Source organism: Anomaloglossus baeobatrachus, chromosome 5 (assembly GCF_048569485.1).
Source record: "Anomaloglossus baeobatrachus isolate aAnoBae1 chromosome 5, aAnoBae1.hap1, whole genome shotgun sequence".
NCBI lineage: Eukaryota > Metazoa > Chordata > Amphibia > Anura > Aromobatidae > Anomaloglossus > Anomaloglossus baeobatrachus.
The window spans coordinates 248,792,901-248,812,350 of NC_134357.1; the positions used below are offsets into that span (position 1 = coordinate 248,792,901).

Consider the following 19,450-nt stretch of genomic DNA (forward strand, 5'->3'; position numbering starts at 1 on the left):
GAATTTCTCCCTAAGGTGGTATCCCCTTTTCATCTCAATCAGGATATCTCCTTACCTTCTTTTTGCCCTCATCCAGTTCACCAATGTGAAAAGGATTTGCACTTGTTAGATCTCGTGAGAGCACTCCGGCTCTACATTTCTCGCACGGCGCCCCTGCGCCGTTCTGATGCGCTCTTTGACCTTGTCGCTGGCCAGCGTAAGGGGTCGCAGGCTTCCAAGTCAACCTTGGCTCGGTAGATCAAGGAACCGATTCTTGAAGCCTACCGTTCTTCTGGGATTCCGATTCCTTCAGGGCTGAAAGCCCATTCTACCAGAGCCGTGGGTGCATCCCGGGCATTGCGGCACCAGGCTACAGCTCAGCAGGTGTGTCAGGCGGCTACCTGGTCGAGTCTGCACACTTTCACGAAACACTATCAGGTGCATGCCTATGCTTCGGCAGATGCCAGCCTAGGTAGGCGAGTCCTTCAGGCGGCGGTTGCCCACCTGTAAGAGGGGGCCGTTTTTCGGCTCTTTTTATCGAGGTATTCTTTTACCCACCCAGGGACTGCTTTTTGACGTCCCAATTGTCTGGGTCTCCCAATGGAGCGACAAAGAAGAAGGGAATTTTGTTTACTTACCGTAAATTCCTTTTCTTCTAGCTCCTATTGGGAGACCCAGCACCCGCCCCTGTTCCCTTCGGGCTGTTGTTCTTTTGTGTACACATGTTGTTCATGTTGAATTGTTCTTTTGGTTCATGGTTTCAGTTCTCCGAACATCCTTCGGATTGAATTTACCTTAGACCAATTTATAAGTTTCCTCCTTCCTGCTTTTGCACCAAAACTGAGGAGCCCGTGATGCACGGGAGGGTGTATAGGCAGAGGGGAGGGGTTACACTTTTTAAAGTGTAATACTTTGTGTGGCCTCCGGAGGCAGAAGCTATACACCCAATTGGCTGGGTCTCCCAATAGGAGCTAGAAGAAAAGGAATTTACGGTAAGTAAACAAAATTCCCTTCTTTTACTTTGTGCCTTTTTATTCATACGTCTGTTACATGACAGGAGCATCACTTTTGTCCTTGAGCTGTGTCTGGTTTGGCAGCACTGGTTAATATGCATTCTACATAATAGGACTGAGCTGTCGTAATAGACACAACACACAGACAAGGTCGGTGCGGTTAGATGGGGCTTTTGAAAATAAACTGATCACAAAGTATATTCCAGCTGGGACCCGCAGTAATCAGAGGACAAACCTGACAACTCAATGTGATGGTTGCGTAATTCAAGAGAAGTCCTCCAGAGTAAGGGTCCCGTCAAACATAGCGACATTCCAGCGATCTCACCAGCGATGCGACCTGGCAGGGATCGCTGGAGCGTCGCTACATGGTCGCTGGTGAGCTGTCAATCAGGCAGATCTCCACAGCAATCAGAGACCAGCCACCAGCGACCCGTGTAATGACGCTGTGCTTGGTAGCCAGGGTACACATCGGGTAACTATGAAAAGCACTTTGCATAGTTACCCGATGTGTACCCTGGCTACGTGTGCAGGGAGCCGGCATCTGGCAGCCTGTAACCGGCGTACACTGGTAACCATAGTACACATTGGGTAACTAAGCAAAGCGTTTTGCATAGTTACCCGATGTGTACCATGGTTACCAGCGTACCGCTGGTTCCCTGCATATTCAGATCGTTGGTCTCCCGCCGTCAAACACGCCGATGCGTGCTGCACAGCAGGAGACTAACGAGCAAAATATGGTCCTGATTATTTTGTAACGATCAGCGACCTCGCAGCAGGGGCCTGCTCGCTGCTGCTTGTCAATCACAGCGATATTGCTGGCGAGGTCACTGATGCATCACAAAACCTGTGACGTTTCAGAGATCTCGCTAGCGATCTCACTGTATGTGACGGGGACTTAAGAGGCGCTTTTGATAACTGAAAGTGAATGGGTCTGAGTTGCCCATTCATTTAAAAGTGTACAGTGTTGAGTCTGGTGAACAATGGAGGGGGTGCAGGCCCGGTGAAGAGCCGCAGACTCTTCAGATAGCTGATCATCAGCTGCTCTGAGAGTCAGACCCCAAACAAAAGTGAGTACATCCCTCACATTTTTTTCGAGTATTTTATTATCTTTTCATGGGACAACACTGAAGATATGACCCTTTGATACAATGTAAAGTAGTCAGTGTCCAGCTCATATAACAGTGTAAATTTGATGTGACCTCTAAGTAACTCAGTCATTAATGTCTAAACCACTGGCAACAAAAGTGAGAACACCCCTAAATGAAAATTGTGTCCAAAGTGTCAATATTTTGTATTGGCCACCATTTATTTTCAAGCACTGCCTTAACACTCTTGGGCATGGTGTTCACTAGAGCTTCACAGAAGAAACTAGAATCCTCTTCCATCCTCCATGACGACATCACGGAGATGGTGGATGTTAGAGATCTTGTGCTCTTTGACCTTCTATTTGAGGATGCCCCACAGATGCTTAATAGAGTTTAGGTCTGGAGACATGCTTGAATAGTCCAGCACCTTTACCCTCAGTTTCTTTAGCAAATCAGTGGTCATCTTGGAGGTGCATTTCCTGTCGATATCATGTTAGAATACTGCCCTGCGACCCAGTTTCCAAATGGAGGCGAAGATGCTCTGTTCAGTATGTCACACTACATAATGGCATTTTTATGGTTCCCTCAATGAACTGTAGCATTAATAGTTAGCAGTACTCGTGCAGCCCCAAACCATGACACTCCCACCACCACGCTTGACAGTAGGTAAGACACACTTGTCTGTACTCATCACTTGGTTGCTTCCACACACGCTTGACACCATCTGAACCAAATAAGTTTATCTTGGTCTCATCAGACCACAGGACATGTTTCCAGTGATCCACATCCTTAGTCTGCTTGTCTTCAGTAAACTATTTGCGGGCTTTCTTGTGCATCATCTTTAGAAGAGGCTTCCTTCTTGAATGACAGCCATCCAGACTAGTGTGATGCAGTGTATGGTCTGAGCATGGACAGGCTGACTAACCACACCACTTTAACCTGTACAGCAATGCTGGTGGCACTCATACGTATATTTTGAAAAGACAACCTCTGGATATGACGCTGAGCACGTGTGTTCAACTTCTTTGGTCGACCATGGCGAGGCGTGTTCTGAGTGAAACCTGTCTTGTTAAACTGTTGTATGGTCTTGGCCACCATGCTGCAGCTCAGTTTGAGTGTTGGCAATCTTCATATAGCCCAGGCCATCTTTATGTAGAGCTACAATTATGCCTAAATATTGGAAACCTCTCATATTTTGGAAACTAGACCCTTTAAGGAATTTATCTAGATGTTTGGTGAGCACCTTGAACTCCCAGGTGCTTCACAGAATTTTATCACATTAAGCCATAAAAATGAAAAAATACATTTTTACCACAAAAATAAGTTGATTTCACCCTAAATCTTTTATTTTCACAAGGATAACAGGAGAATTTGGACCATAGAATTTGTTGTGCATTTTTGAGGCACAGTTAAAAGTGTAGAAGTTAGGAGGGCCATATTTGAGTTCAGATTTAGTTGGAATAGTTTGGGGGTGCCATAGTTGAGCAATTTCTCTTGAGCATGCAGATACACCATATGTGATGGAAGTCTACTGTTTGGGTACACAGCAGGGTTCGGAAAAGGGGAAGGAGCGCCATTTGACTTTTTGATTGCAAAATTGGCTGGAATTGTTTGCGGACACCATTTCATGTTTATAGAGCCCCTGATGTGTCTAAACAGTGGAGCTCCCCCACAAGGGACCCCATTTTGGAAACTAGACCCCTCATGGAATTTATTTAGATGTTTGGTGAACACCTTGAACCCTCAGCTGCTTCTCAGAATTGTATAACGTTAAGCCGTGAAAATAGAAAAATACATTTTTAAACACAAAAATGTTGCTTTAACCCCACATTTTTCATTCAAACTAGGGTAACAGGAGATAGTCAACCATATAATTTGTTGTGCAATTTCTCCTGAGTACGACAACAACCTATATGTGGTTGAAAACTACTTTTGAGGCATAGTACGAAGTAAAGAAGGGAAGCAGCGGCATATTGCAGTGCTGATTTAGTTGGAATGGTTTGTAGTGCCATGTCACATTGGCAGAGCCCCTTGTTATGATCTGGTCACCGTGGATGATCACAAAAATCCCATCAGCAGAAAAAACACATGAGTAGTTGGAAGCTGAGCTGACCGCAATCCCCTATCTGTCAGACCACACTAGAAGTAGCTGTGGAGTGTTCCTAAACACACCTAGACGACACATCACAGCTGGAGAAACTTACTAAACCTCAGAGATAGAAATGAGGAAACCTATCTTGCCTCAGAGTAGTCCCCAAAGGAATAGCAAGCCCCCAACATATAAAGCCAACGGTGATGTAAGAAAACACAATACACAGATCGGAAATATAGATTAGCAAAGGCAAGGCCTGACTTCCTAGATAGGACAGGACAGATAACTGATTGCAGTCAGTGCAAAACCCTGCGGAAAAAATACCATTCTCCTGATAAGAAAAATACTGAGACCACACTGATTCTTCCCCACTATATCAGGTACTCTTATAAATAATGGGAGAAACAAAAAGAAACACAAGAAATACAAAAGTGCAAATAATCAAATGGAACAGGGAGAATCTCCCTTTTTCTTGCAGTGGGACCTGCAGAGGGGGAACCCCCATGCTCATCAAAACAGAAAGACAATTCCTCTCCTGCAAGAAAACAGACTTTAAGCAAAACAAAAAGAATAACAAACACCCTTAGGTGTGGATCAGGCAATAAAGCAAACAACTTGCAACTTATCTGGAATGGGACAGGCACAGGATAAATGGAAGGACAACTCCAAGCCAATTCAGAGACTGAGGAACAACAACAATAACCGGCCCCAGCCTGAAGACTACTCTTCTATATAACCCAGGCTGATCTTCAATTGGGCTTCCCAAACTCCCAATTAACTCCCACAACTGTTGAGGCACAGTCAGCTTCACCCCCAGTCCTGACCACCAGAGGGTGCTCCAAACCATCACCCCGTCGGATGATATTCACAACAGCCCCTGTTGTGCCAGAACAACAGAACCCCCCCCCCCCCACAAGTGACCCCATTTACAAATTGCATCCCTCAATGAATTCATCTAGTCATGCAGTGAGAATATTGACACTACAGGTGTGTCCCAAACGTTTATACTATTGGGCAGGGGAGAAAAAATAATTACATTTTTACCACTTAAATATTTTTACCCCAGATTTCCAATTTTCACAAAGGGAATAGGTTAAAAAAAAGCCCCGTTATGTGTGACACAATCTCTCCTGAACGTGGCAGTACCCCACATATGACTGTACAGTACTGTTTGGCCGCACCACAGGGTTCGAGAGGAAAGGAGCGCCATTTAATTTGTGGAGCACAGATTTTCCTAGAATAGTTTGTGGACTCCATTTGCAGAGACCCTCAGTGCCAGAACAGCAGAAACCCGGGTCACATGCCAAAGTGACTCCCTCTGCCTCATTACAGTGAATTTTCTATAGGGAATCTTGTCTGAATTGCGTTTTTCAGAGACTTACAAGTAATGCCCTGTATAAGTGCTCAGCGTAGAGCACAGGATAAATGTGAGCTACGCCATACTGCGATCTTTGGGAGGAAGAATGAACAAATCAACAACAGTTGAAGAATTGCTTTATTTACTTATTTTTACTCTGGTTTTTAAAACTTTTTTTCCTTCTACTTTGTCCCTATGTGGGACATTACCTTTTTTCTTCTCTGATAACAGCTCTGCTGTACTGCAAAGCTCATACATTGCAATGCAGTGTAGCTGTCAGAGCTGCAGTGTTAGAAGCATCGGGGATTATGCTCCTGGCATGATTCCTGAGGCTTTCCGTAGCTGTGTGACCCATTGCTTGTCATGACGTCAGGTCATTATGGCAATGATCAGGCCCTCATGATTACATTAAGGGGGCACTTATCGGAGGGTAGAAGGAGCACGATCCCTCTCCCAATCCCATAAATGCGATCAATATCTGTCGCGGCTTTTCGGGGGTTAAAAAACCAGAGACAGCGTAGAGACAGTCCTTGGCTGTGAGTGCTTGGGCTCAGCTGTCAAAAAGCCGAGCTCCCTGCGGCAATTGCGGGGGAACAGTGCCTGAGCCCCCACAATCGCCAGGACGTACCCAGTACATCCAATGTCAGGAAGGCATTAATGACTGTGTGTTGAGTTATTTAGAGGGCACACCAATTGTACACTGTTATACATTGTATCAAAGTGCCATATCTTCAGTGTTGTCAAAAGAAATAGGTATAACTAAAATGTGACAAAATTGTGAGGAATTTACTCACTTTTGTGATATACTGTAAATAAAAACTATAATTTACTATGTTTTGCAACCCCTTTAATAGGTTTTAGCAATGTGTTTGGTAATCCCCCTCAGATAACTCCTTTTAACAGTAAAATACTTAAAGTCCACATAGAAAGTACATTGTGACTGCTAGTATTCTGTATTGTTTTCCATTTTCCCTTATTTAGTATGATGATTTTGCTGATATTAAGATTGAAGATGATGGAGAAGAGATGAGAAAGTGGGATGTTAAGCCGTGTCAGGAAGAGGACTTTTCTAAAACCCACCAAAGAGGTAACCTTTGAATATTCTTTGTCTAACCTTCCAGTTAAGGGTGGGCAATTAAATTCCCGAGGGGCTACATGAAATACCTTGACTGGTGTGGAGGGCCGAACCAATAGGCTGATGTTATTTTTACTTATTGTTAATATTAAAGGGAACCTGTCAGCAGAAATTTTGCAATAAACCTAAAAGATTCCCCTTCTGCAGCTCCTGGGCTGCATTTTGGAAAGGTTCCTGTTATTATTGTGCCCCCTGTGAGACCAAATTAAATACTTTATAAAGTCTTACCTTTTTGTATGCTAATCTTTTTTTATGTACACGGGGGTGGGCTGTCTGGTGTCCGTTATTCTCCCTCCTGCCGCTTTACGCAGTCCCGCATCGCTCATTTCCATAACTGAGCACACCGCCCAGTGCTCCCGAGGTCTCGCGCATGCCCAGTGCCACTCTCGTGGGACTGAGCACTGTGCCCCATGTGACCGCTGGTGACGTGTTGCGCAGGCGTGAGATTATGGACGGCGCTGTGATTGTCATCAGCAAGTACCTGCCCATAATCTTGTGCCCGCGCTGTCCCCTCTGCCTCCACCATTCTGCGCAAGGGCTCGCCAGATGAACCCACGTCACCTCTTACCCATCTTTCCCTGGAGCAGGAAATAGATGGGAGGAGCGGAGCAGCACACCACCGATCGAGAGGAGACGCGGAGAGGAGCTTACCGACGTACGCAGTAAAAAAAAAAAAACTAAAAACAAACAAAGGCACACATTGTCTTCTGCAAAGTGAAAAGCACTAAACGTTTTTTTGGGGTTTTTTTCCCCAATGTACGGTGGAGTCAGAGGGGAAAGCGCGGGCACGAGATTATGGGTGGGTACTTGCTGATGACAATCACAGCGCCGCCCATAATCTCACGCCTGCGCAATCACACTGTGCACAGTGCTCAGTCCCGCGAGAGTGGCACGGCGCATGCGCGAGACCTCGGGAGCACTGGGCGGTGTCCTCAGTTATGGAAATGAGCGATGGGGGACGGTGTAAAGCGGCAGGAGGGTGACTAACGGACGCAAGACAGCCCGCCCCCGTGACCATAAAAAAGATTTGCATACAAAAAGGTAAGACTTTATAAAGTATTTATTTTGGTCTCAGATGGGGCACAATAACAACAGGAACCTTGCTAGAATGCAGCCCAGGAGCTGCAGAGGGGGAATCTTTTAGGTTTAGTGCAAAATTTCTGCTGACAGGTTCCCTTTAACATAGTAATAATTATTTTATATTAATATTATTTGTATTACTTAATCTTACGCAGAATTAAGTACAGTATACTGACACCCCCTATATACATTATGAGCCCCCACACAGTCCCCCTATATACAGTATGAGCTGCCACACAGTCCACTGTATACATTATGAGGCCTCACACAGTCTACTGTATACATTATGAAGCCTCACACAGTCCACTGTATACATTATGAAGCCTCACACAGTCCACTGTATACATTATGAAGCCTCACACAGTCCACTGTATACATTATGAAGCCTCACACAGTCCACTGTATACATTATGAGGCCTCACACAGTCCACTGTATACATTATGAAGCATCACACAGTCCACTGTATACATTATGAGGCCTCACAGTCCACTGTATACATTATGAAGCCTCACACAGTCCACTGTATACATTATGAAGCCTCACACAGTCCACTGTATACATTATGAAGCCTCACACAGTCCACTGTATACATTGAGGCCTCACACAGTCCACTGTATACATTATGAAGCCTCACACAGTCTACTGTATACATTGAGGCCTCACACAGTCTACTGTATACATTGAGGCCTCACACAGTCCACTGTATACATTATGAGGCCTCACACAGTCCACTGTATACATTATGAGGCCTCACACAGTCCACTGTATACATTATGAAGCCTCACACAGTCCACTGTATACATTATGAAGCCTCACACAGTCCACTGTATACATTATGAAGCCTCACACAGTCTACTGTATACATTGAGGCCTCACACAGTCCACTGTATACATTATGAGGCCTCACACAGTCCACTGTATAAATTATGAAGCCTCACACAGCCCTTTAGAAACAGTGTGAGCCTGCACATAGTCCCCTATATACAGAATGAGCCCCCAAATCTCCTTATACACAGTATGAACCTTCACATAACCATCCTATATATAGTGTAAGGCCTCACATAATCCCATATATACAGTTTGAGCCCTCACTTAGCTCCATATATAGTGTATGAGCCCCCATATATACAATAAGACACCACATAATTCATCTACATACCATATGAGCCCCACGTAGCCTCTCAATGTACAGTATGAGCCCCATATAGTCAATATATACCGTATGAGCCCCATATAGTCAATATATACCGTATGAGCCCCACATAGCCTCTCAATGTACAGTATGAGCTCCCACATAGCCGTCCCATATACAGCCACACATCTCTCACACACAGAAAAAAAAACAACACATACTTCCCTCGTGTCCTCCTGGTGCTGCTCTCCAGTTTCTGATGCACTGACTTGCCGCACAGGAAACGCAATGATGGGTTGTCATCAAGTCTGCTGTTGCAGTCATACACTGTGATTGATGGAAAAAGGAGGTATCGGCTCCATCCTTCACTAATCTATTCACCGCTATATGCAGCTTTAGGATGCAGACAGTGAAGACATAGGAATGCCAGTAGGGTAAGGCACTATGCGGACCGTTGGCCTCCCCCTATTAGAACTAGCATAAGTATTATATAAACGATTCACTTTTCACTTGCAGGAGCTGTGTGAGGTCATACCCATGTGACCAGAAAGGGCGGGGCCTTCGCCAACAAAGCTGACACCACGAAGCAACATTTTCCTGTTGGCTGAGGCCCCGCCCCTTCTGCGCCCATGGGTATGACCTCACACAGGTCCTGAAAGGGAAAAAGTTAATAGTTTGTATAATACGTATGCTAATTCTAACAGGGGGAGGGGATAAGGATGAATACCCCCCCAGATATTATCTGATCCTCAGCTGCTGTCACTCAAGAAGCTCCCAATTTTATAAACTTTACTTTCTTAGGTTTCAAAACCTAAGAATCCGAGCTGACCACTCCAGGTATGTATAGAATCAGCCTGACAGTGCCAGTATAGCACTAGCTTTGGGTTTTATACGAAAATCCTGGTGATTGGTTCCCTTTAAATCTCCACCTTCTCCCACTACTGAAGAGATGACTTCGTATTCTGTCCTAGGCTATACAGCAAAGCTGCCAATTGTGCTATAGAGGCAGGAAACGTCAGTCTGCAGTAGTGACCAGAGTGATTTTACAATACGGATTGTAACAGGATAATATGAAATGAAGAAAAACAAAACTTTTTGAAATATGTTTGTAATGCAAATGTGCAATAAATAATTTCTGGTAGTCTTCTGATACATTCCATTCTACTATATATAATTGAGTGTGATGTTTTTAGTTCATTAAGTGAAAATTGGTAATCGATTCACATTCAGAGAAAACTCTTTGTATTTGGCACTCGGAAGGGCCGGTTTTTACATTCGGCACATTTCATATATTGTGTACTAGTAATGTTCTTGTATCATTATTATACAGAATGGGTGTGTAAGACGTCTGTGATTGAGAAAGCTAAAAATCCCCATCTGCATCGGACTGCAAAAGAGAAGGTGCCTAAAGAAAGAGGTTAGTAGTTAAAATACAGTAATGTGCACAATCCTTTTAATCTGGAGTCCGAACATTCAGAATACATCTCGTAACATGGTATTTCCAGTGCAGGACTGAAGACTGATCAGAAGGAACAAAACAGAGTTAAGGCATGGTCACACTGCGTCCAATTCCACTGGAAACGGCGCTGATAAAACTCAAAAAAGAATGGACCTATTAATTCCTATGGAAAATGGACCTGCTGTGCATGTGTTCAGGCTTTTGAGTTTCTTTGAAAGTTTTCAGGCTTTTAAAGGGAATCTGTCACCAGGTTTTTGCCACCTAATCTGAGAGCAGCATAATGTAGACAGATCCTGATCTCAGCACTGTGTCACTTACTTGGCTGCTTAGTATACTTTTGGTAATCTGCTTATTAAACAGTGATTTTATCATTACAGGACTACTTGGTATGCTGCAGGTAGTCCAGCATATTCATGAGCTCTGTATAACTGCTAGATCTGCAGCAGAGAAAACATTGGTTTTATCAAAATGACAGCAAACAGCTCAGTAAGTGACACATCGCTGGAATCAGGGTCTCTGTCTCTACATTATACTATTCTCAGATGGGGGAGCAAAAACTTGATTCGCTTTAAAACTCCAAGTGTTTACTTATGGGGGTTTATGACTGCCAGGAAATGACGCCGTGTGAACATACCCTAATAACAGTAGGTGTATAAATATTGTTTTTCAACCCCTAGAGGGAGGATTTGTTAAAGCCTTTGAATCCAGCTTTTCATATACAAAATGTTATGACTTTTTGCTATTTGATCTGACTTGGCACTTTGAATGGTAGGTGGAAAAGTGAGTCCGGATAACCAGACAAGGAAGGGTATACCAGATTTCTGAATTGTGACTAAGTAAAATGCCAAAAAACTCAGTTCTCTCTTTCCCCCGTGTGGGATGTGTAATAACTGAAAAAGCCTTTCTAGACAGAGTTAGAGCTATATATGTGCAAAGCTTATCAAACATTATGCATCACATAAATAAATATGGTGCAAATGACCTTTTTATGATAAATCTCTAATCTTTTTTAAGCCTTTGCTATGATCGTCCAATAATCCAGAAATCAGTCTGTTCTGATTTGATTTTGGATTATTGGAATATTGCTGTACTGATGTCTGTGTAGCAAGAGCCAACTAATCAATGCTATATGTAATGTAGATCTGCAGCTCAGAGCGAAATGCCGGCTTCCACCTGTGATTGCAGTGGACGGAGAGGATACTGGATGCATGCAGCCTACTGCCGAATGGGAGATTCATGAAGGTAATGGTAGACTTCCACGTTTCTGGCACGTTCTGAAGCTTGAGATAATTGGTGGGGATTATTAACATACATGGAAGGCTGATGGTGCATTCACACATTCCGATTTCAGGCTGTTAAACATTATCAATCAACTGTATACAAGTCGTTCGGTGCTTGTTCGTTGACCTGTTTACACAAGTTGATGAACCATTTAAGTGGCTGCACATCTCCTGTTTACACTGGGCAATCTGCTTCCACTAAAGCTGGTGTCACACACAACGACAACGACGTCGCTGCTACGTCACCATTTTCTGTGACGTTGCAGCGACGTCCCGTCGCTGTGTGTGACATCCGGCAACGAGCTGGCCCCTGCTGTGAGGTCGCCGGTCGTTGCTGAATGTCCAGCTTCATTTTTTGGTCGTCACTCTCCCGCTGTGACACACACATCGCTGTGTGTGACAGCGAGAGAGCGACGAAATGAAGCGAGCAGGGAGCAGGAGCCGGCGTCTGGCAGCTGCGGTAAGCTGTAAACATCGGGTAACCAAGGGAAGACCTTACCCGATATTTACCTTCGTTACCAGCCTCCGCCCTTGCTGCCAGTGCCGGCTCCTGCTCTCTGCACATGTAGCTGCAGTACACATCGTGTAATTAACCCGATGTATACTGTAGCAAGGAGAGCAAGGAGCCAGCGCTAAGCGGTGTGCGCGGCTCTCTGCTCTCTGCACTGTGACATGTAGCTGCAGTACACATCGGGTTAATTAACCCGATGTGTACTGTACCTAGGAGAGCAAGGAGCCAGCGCTAAGCGCGGCTCCCTGCTCTCTGCACATGTAGCACAGCGACGTTATGATCGCTGCTGCGTCGCTGTGTTTGGCAGCTAAGCAGCGATCATAACAGCGACTTACAAGGTCGCTGTTACGTCACAGAAAATGGTGACGTAACAGCGACGTCGCTGTCGCTTAGTGTGAACCCAGCTTTACTGTTACAAAACTCTAAAATGCTAATAAGGGAACTCTGGTATTGCATTACTGCTATATGAATATTTGAAAAAAAGATACTTAGCTTATATATTGGCCAATGCATGTGAGCCTGGTTACCAGCAACAAGGTATATCTCAATATACTGGGAACCAAACTCAAATGCCTGTATCTGGGTTAAAAACCTCCATGTCTGGGCAGCTAGGATCAACTAACAATGTTTTTTATGCCAGCACAAACCATTAGTGCACACGATGAACATGCGTTTTGCTAGTTTGGCAGATTATCGCTGGTATGTTTTAACAGGCCATCAGGAACAAGTGTTCCTTTGACATTTGTTTGCAAGTTATCTACTCAGATGAATGCACCAGTGGTATCATGTGACATGCCAATCTATATTGTCTATGGTTTTTACCATCGCTGCCTGTCCCCAGCACTCCGGTGTTTTGGTTTTTTTTCTCAGTGGTGGAATTGTTTGTTTCCTATGTAAACCCCTTTTGTCAATATAGGTTACTTTAAAGACTCCTATACACCTAAGATAGCTGTTGGCTGATTGATGCTACTGCTAACAGCCATCTCTTTAACTCTCCCATACAGAAAAATTATTTTTGGACAAACTAGCTCTTTTATGTGCTCTATGAGAAAGCCAACAACTGACATGTCAGCTGGCGGCTTATCTCCCGGAGAACAAAGCAGTCTGAAATCGTACATGCCCAATTGATATCTTTCCCAACAGTCAGTTAGCTGGCACCCCATACACATTAGGGGTACTTCTCACATAGCGAGATCGCTAGCGAGATCGCTGCTGAGTCACAGGTTTTGTGACGCACCAGTGACCTCATTAGCGATCTCACTGTGTGTGACACTGCGCAGCGACCTGGCCCCTGCTGTGAGATCGCTGATCGTTACACACAGTGCTGGTTCATTTTTTGCTTGTTGCTCTCCCGCTGTGAAGCACACATCGCTGTGTTTGACAGCAAGAAAGCAACAATCTGAATGTGCAGGGAACAGGGAGCCGGCGTCTGGAAGCTGCTGACGCTGGTAACCAAGGTACACATCGGGTAACCAAGCGAAGCGCTTTGCTTGGTTACCCGATATTTACCTTGGTTACTAGCGTCCGCTGCTCTCAGGCTGCCTGTGCTGGCTCCCTGTTCCCTGCATACGTAGCCAGAGTACACATCAGGTAACTAAACGAAGCGTTTTGCTTAGTAACCCGATGTGTACCCTGGCTACGAGTGCAGGGAGCCAGCGCTAAGCGGTGTGCGCTGGTAGCCAGGGTAAATATCTGAAGCAAACAAAGCGCTTTGCTTGATTACCCGATATTTACCTTGGTTACTAGCGTCCGCCACTCTCAGGCTGCCAGTGCTGGCTCCCTGTTCCCTGCATACGTAGCCAGAGTACACATCAGGTAACTAAGCGAAGCGCTTTGCTTAGTAACCCGATGTGTACCCTGGCTACGAGTGCAGGGAGCCAGCGATAAGCGGTGTGCGCTGGTAGCCAGGGTAAATATCGAATAACCAAGCAAAGCATTTTGCTTAGTTACCCGATATTTACCTTGGTTACTAAGCGCAGCATCATTTCCACGAGTTGCTGGTGGCTGGTCACTGATCACTGGTGAGATCTGCCTGATTGCCAGTTCACCAGCGACCATGTAGCGACGCACCAGCGATCCTGACCATGTCATATCGTGGTCGGTATCCCTGGTACGTCGTTTAGTGAGACGGTACTCTTAGAATGTCTCATCAATATTGACGGGTGCGGCTGATTTTAGTCCAATGTGTAGGTGGCGGGGTCTTTATGTTCACTATATAGCACAACCTAGATTCCTGCTGATTTATGTATCTGCTTTCAGTTTTAGAAACAAAATTAAGGCAAATCCAGATTTTCCCCCTTTGAATATCTCTTTTCCTACAGATGGGTCAACACATCTCATGACGACTGGAGGACCACCAGTGTCGAAAAGAAAATACACTTTAACATCAGGAACAACATCTGACATGCTGACTGACACTAGCTACCCTGACAAGTGTTTCTCTGAAGTCTTACACCTTGAGAGTCATCAGAAAGTCCACAGTATACCTTCCCTGTTTGTCTGTGCAGAATGTGGGAAGAGCTTCACAACGTCATCAGAGCTGGACACACACATTAAAGTCCATAGAGATGGGAAGCTGTTTGCTTGTTCAGAATGTGGAAAGTGTTTTACAGTCAAGTCAAATCTGCTTGCCCATAAGGTCGTTCATATGGGAGAGAAGCCTTTTGCCTGTGCTGAATGCGGCAGATGTTTTTCATTGAAGTCCTCACTCACTACCCACATGTCGGTTCATGCTCTCGAGAAGCCATATTCCTGCTCTATATGTGGTAAATGTTTCACCTCCAGCGCCCGCCTCTCCTTTCATCAGTCTACACATATAGGGGAGAAATCATATGAATGTGACGAATGCGGAAAAGTGTTTACTGCCAGTGGCAGTCTTAATCGGCACAAACGAACACACACAGGGGAGAAACCGTATGCCTGCAATATTTGTGGAAAGTGCTTCAACAGGGAAACCAATCTCTATAGACATCAAACGATTCACACAAGATGATTAAGGGGTCTTCTTGCTCGTAATACAATACCCTCGATATCGGTGGAGAAGTCATATGACCTGTGCAAACTCCCTTTGCTCTCCTTGTTGCAGTAGGGATCGCTGTTCGTTCACTAAGACAGCTCTGTCGTTTTGTAGATTTTTGCTTATCTGTTTTTAAGACGCTGCACTCCAGCAACTAATTCCTGTTTAAAGTAGTCTTTTTATAAGAGTAGATGTCGATATCTATTTCAACTTCTTAAAGAGAAACTCCACCTGATTGTGTTTTCTGGTACCATGTAAGGAGATAACAATACAATTACCAGGCTCTGTGAGATGCTACTTTTGTAAATTCTATAGCTCTGTATATAAGATTTCTGGCTAATAAATTTAGACTACAATGTGTGCAGAATTATTACGCAAATGAGTATTTTGATCACATGATACTTTTTCTACATGTTGTCCTACTCCAAGCTGTATAGGCTTGAGAGCCAACTACCAATTAAGTAAATCAGGTGATGTGTGTCTCTGTAATGAGAAGAGGAGGGGTGTGGTGTAATGACATCAACATCCTATATAAGGTGTGCTTAATTATTAGGCAACTTCCTTTCCTTTGGCAAAATGGGTCAGAAGAGAGATTTGACGGGCTTTGAAAAGTCCAAAATTGTGAGATGTCTTGCAGAGGGATGCAGCAGTCTTGAAATTGCCAAACTTTTGAAGCGTGATGACTGAACAATCATACGTTTCATGGCAAATAGCCAACAGGGTCGCAAGAAGCGTGTTGGGCAAAAAAGGCGCAAAATAACTGCCCATGAATTGAGGAAAATCAAGCGTGAAGCTGCCAAGATGCCATTTGCTACCAGTTTGGCCATATTTCAGAGCTGCAATGTTACTGGAGTTTCAAAAAGCACAAGGTGTACCATACTCAGGGACATGGCCAAGGTAAGGAAGGCTGAAAAATGACCACCTTTGAACAAGAAACATAAGATATCAAGATATGGTATGGGCTGGTATAATCAAAGATGAACTTGTGGGGACTTTTCGGGTTGAGGATGGAGTGAAGCTCAACTCCCAGACCTACTGCCAGTTTCTGGAAGACAACTTCTTCAAGCAGTGGTAGAGGAAGAAGTCGGTATCGGTCAAGAAAAACATGATTTTCATGCAGGACAATGCTCCATCACATGCATCCAACTACTCCACAGCGTGGCTGGCCAGTAAAGGTCTAAAAGATGAAAAACTAATGACCTGGCCCCCTCGTTCACCTGATCTGAACCCCATAGAGAACCTGTGGTCCCTCATAAAATGTAAGATCTACAGGGAGGGAAAACAGTACACTTCTGGGAACCGTGTCTGGGAGGCTGTGGTGGCTGCTGCACGCAATGTTGATTGTAAACAGACCAAGCAACTGACAGAATCTATGGATGGTAGGCTGTTGAGTGTCATCATAAAGAAAGGTGGCTATATTGGTCACTAATTTTTTGCATGTCATAAATGTTTATTTCTAAAAATTTTTGCAGTTATATAGGTTTACCTGGTGAAAATAAACAAGCGAGATGGGAATATAGTTGTTTTTTATTAAGTTGCCTAATAAGTCTGCACTGTAATAGTTACCTGCACAAACCGATATCCTCCTAAGATCTCCAAATCTAAAAAAAAAAAAACACTCCAACTTAAGCTTTGATATTTGAGTCTTTTGGGTTGATTGAGAACATAGTTGTTGATAAATAATAAAAAAAAATCCTCTAAAATACAACTTTCCTAATAATCTGCACACAGTGTATATAATTCCAATGAGCAGAATTCTCTGAGCTGTGTGAAAGGGTCTGGATCATCTTGCAGAGTTCTTAGCATTACTTTAAGGTGGGGTGTTGTATCGTTACCACAAATAAAAATGAATTGCATTTGAATTGCCAATTTAGGGCATTTTAAAGATAACTCGTAACTCATATTGGGTTTGTCTAGTAATAGTATTAGGTTCATATTAAGAGGCTTATAAACTACTGGTTGCTTAAACAGTCTGATACGGAAGGATGTGGCCATGTATGGACTTAGTTTACAAACCCATAAATGGAATAATTACGTATTTCTCTACTGTTAATTCTCCATAGAAGTGGTGCGATATTTACCTTGTTGAGTGGTCTGTTACTTGCCAGTTAACCTTTCCTGTGTTGATGTTTCATCTCTTCCTGTTTACACCTATTTTTAAAATGAAGTATTTAAGTAAAACCATTAATGAAATTAAAACGTAGGAAGAAATTTACTCCTCCTGTTCTTTTCTCACATCATTGCCAGAAGATGTTAGTGGCGGTCTGTAAACTTGGACTATACCCAGCTGAAGGTGCATACATGGAAAAATGCAGGATTGGGTCCAGGTTTTCGTGGGCCCCGGGCGAAAGAATCTCAGTGGACCCCATGCAGACACAAACATGTAAACATACAGACATACCATGTTTCCCTGAAAATAAGTCCTAGCAGGAATTTTTGACCTTTTTAAAGCAAGGCTTAAATATAAGCCCTATGATAAAAAATAAGCCCTAGTTGCGATTCAGTAATGAAGTATTGAATAATACTGCAGACACCCCCCAAAAGAGAGAAGACAGACCCTGCAATCATACTCACCAGACCCGGACGTATTTCTAAAGATCCTTTATGATATGCAAATGAGCGCAGGGACTAATCTCAAGGGCATTAGTTCCTGCGCTCATTCCGCCCTCTCTAGCATGTTAGCACACCCACAGCTATTTAATGCCCATTGCCCCACATCATCAGCAGTGACGCACGTACATGTGTCCGCTGTCACCGCTGATCAGAATTCCAAGCACTTCCAGTCATGGGCACTATAAGCTGGGTGTACGCATCCCAGCTTCAGAGAGGTCTAGTGCGCATAACCGGAAGTGCCAGGATTTCTGATCATGCACAGCTTTGCGTTCTGAAGTGGTGACAGTGGACACAGTTACGCGCGTAACCGCTGATGATGTTGCATTGAATAGCATGTTGGCACTCCACCGTGGGCATGCTAAGAGGGTGGAATGAGCACAGGAACTAATGCCCTTGCGAATAATGACTTTGCTCATTAGCATATCATAAAGGATCTTTAGAAATACTTTTTCTTTTTCGCTCTATTGGGAGACCCAGACAATTGGGTGTATAGGCTATGCCTCCGGAGGCCGCACAAAGTACTACACTTAAAAGTGTTAGGCCCCTCCCCTTCTGCCTATACACCCCCCGTGCTCCCACGGGCTCCTCAGTTTTTTGCTTTGTGCGAAGGAGGTCAGACACACACAGCACAGCTCCACAGATTAGTCAGCAGCAGCTGCTGACTATGTCGGATGGAAGAAAAGTGGGCCCATATAGGGCCCCCAGCATGCTCCCTTCTCACCCCACTCTTGTCGGCGGTGTTGTTAAGGTTGAGGTATCCATTGCGGGTACGGAGGCTGGAGCCCACATGCTGCTTTCCTTCCCCATCCCCCTCTGGGCTCTGGGTGAAGTGGGATCTTACCGGTCTCCAGGCACTGAGACCGTGCTCCATCCACAACTCCTGTGGAGCCTGATGGATAGGAGCCGAGTATCGTTCAGGGACATGGCCCTGCATCTTGGAGGTACTCTGTATCCCTGTGGGGACCGCGCACGGCATCACCTCAGCTTTGCTGGGTGTGCTAGTGCACCGGGGACCGCGGCGCTGACCGGGTCTATATGTGCCATTACACACTCAGCGTCGCTGAGTGTGTTTATATGTAAGGGCTACCGCACCAACCGCCGCTGCCATGGGACACTGCGGCGCGGCTGGGACTTGTAGTTCGCCTGGGACTTTCACGCCGGCCGCGCTTTTACGGCGGCCGCGTTTATTACTAGAGTCCCCGGCTTCCTTGCGGCCTAGTTTACTTTTCTCCCGCCCTCAGCCCTGACAGGCAGGGGGAAGGGCGGGACGCTGCACGGAGCGAGCAGCTCTGAGGGCTGGAGTATGATTTACATACTCCACCCCCCTCACTGTGCACGGTGTGAGCACCAGTTCGCGCTCTTTCTCGGCCACGCCCACAGCTCCCTCATCTCGTCAGGACGCCGCAGCCATTCCTGTCAGCTCCACCGACGCTGCAGAAGAGGGACAAGTCCTGGGAGACCCAGACACGGTCTCTGGTGGCCTCACAACCGCTTTAGGCGGCTGGTAAGCAGCACCTGTTGGTGCTAGCCCCATGGTGCTGTAGTGTATTGGTACATTATTTGTGTATCATATATACTTTACACTGTATGAGCACAGTGCATTCTGGCTATATACCCTTTTGTGTAACTCAAGGAAAACTATAGCATGGCGCCCACAAAAGGCAGGGGTGCCAAAACACAGGCTTATTATGCTGCCT

General features: G+C 44.9%; 1 protein-coding gene across 1 annotated transcript in view; it reads left to right on the forward strand.

Annotated features, from left to right (window-relative positions):
* LOC142309902 (uncharacterized) overlaps positions 1-17,351 on the forward strand; it is an 80,937-nt gene extending 63,586 nt beyond the window's left edge. Inside the window, exons 8-11 of the mRNA XM_075347362.1 lie at positions 6,508-6,613; positions 10,205-10,291; positions 11,474-11,575; positions 14,446-17,351. Coding sequence (XP_075203477.1) covers positions 6,508-6,613; positions 10,205-10,291; positions 11,474-11,575; positions 14,446-15,116 — 966 coding nt within the window. The 3' untranslated portion in view covers positions 15,117-17,351. The remainder of the gene's footprint in view (positions 1-6,507; positions 6,614-10,204; positions 10,292-11,473; positions 11,576-14,445) is intronic.
* The last annotated feature ends 2,099 nt before the right edge of the window (positions 17,352-19,450 follow it).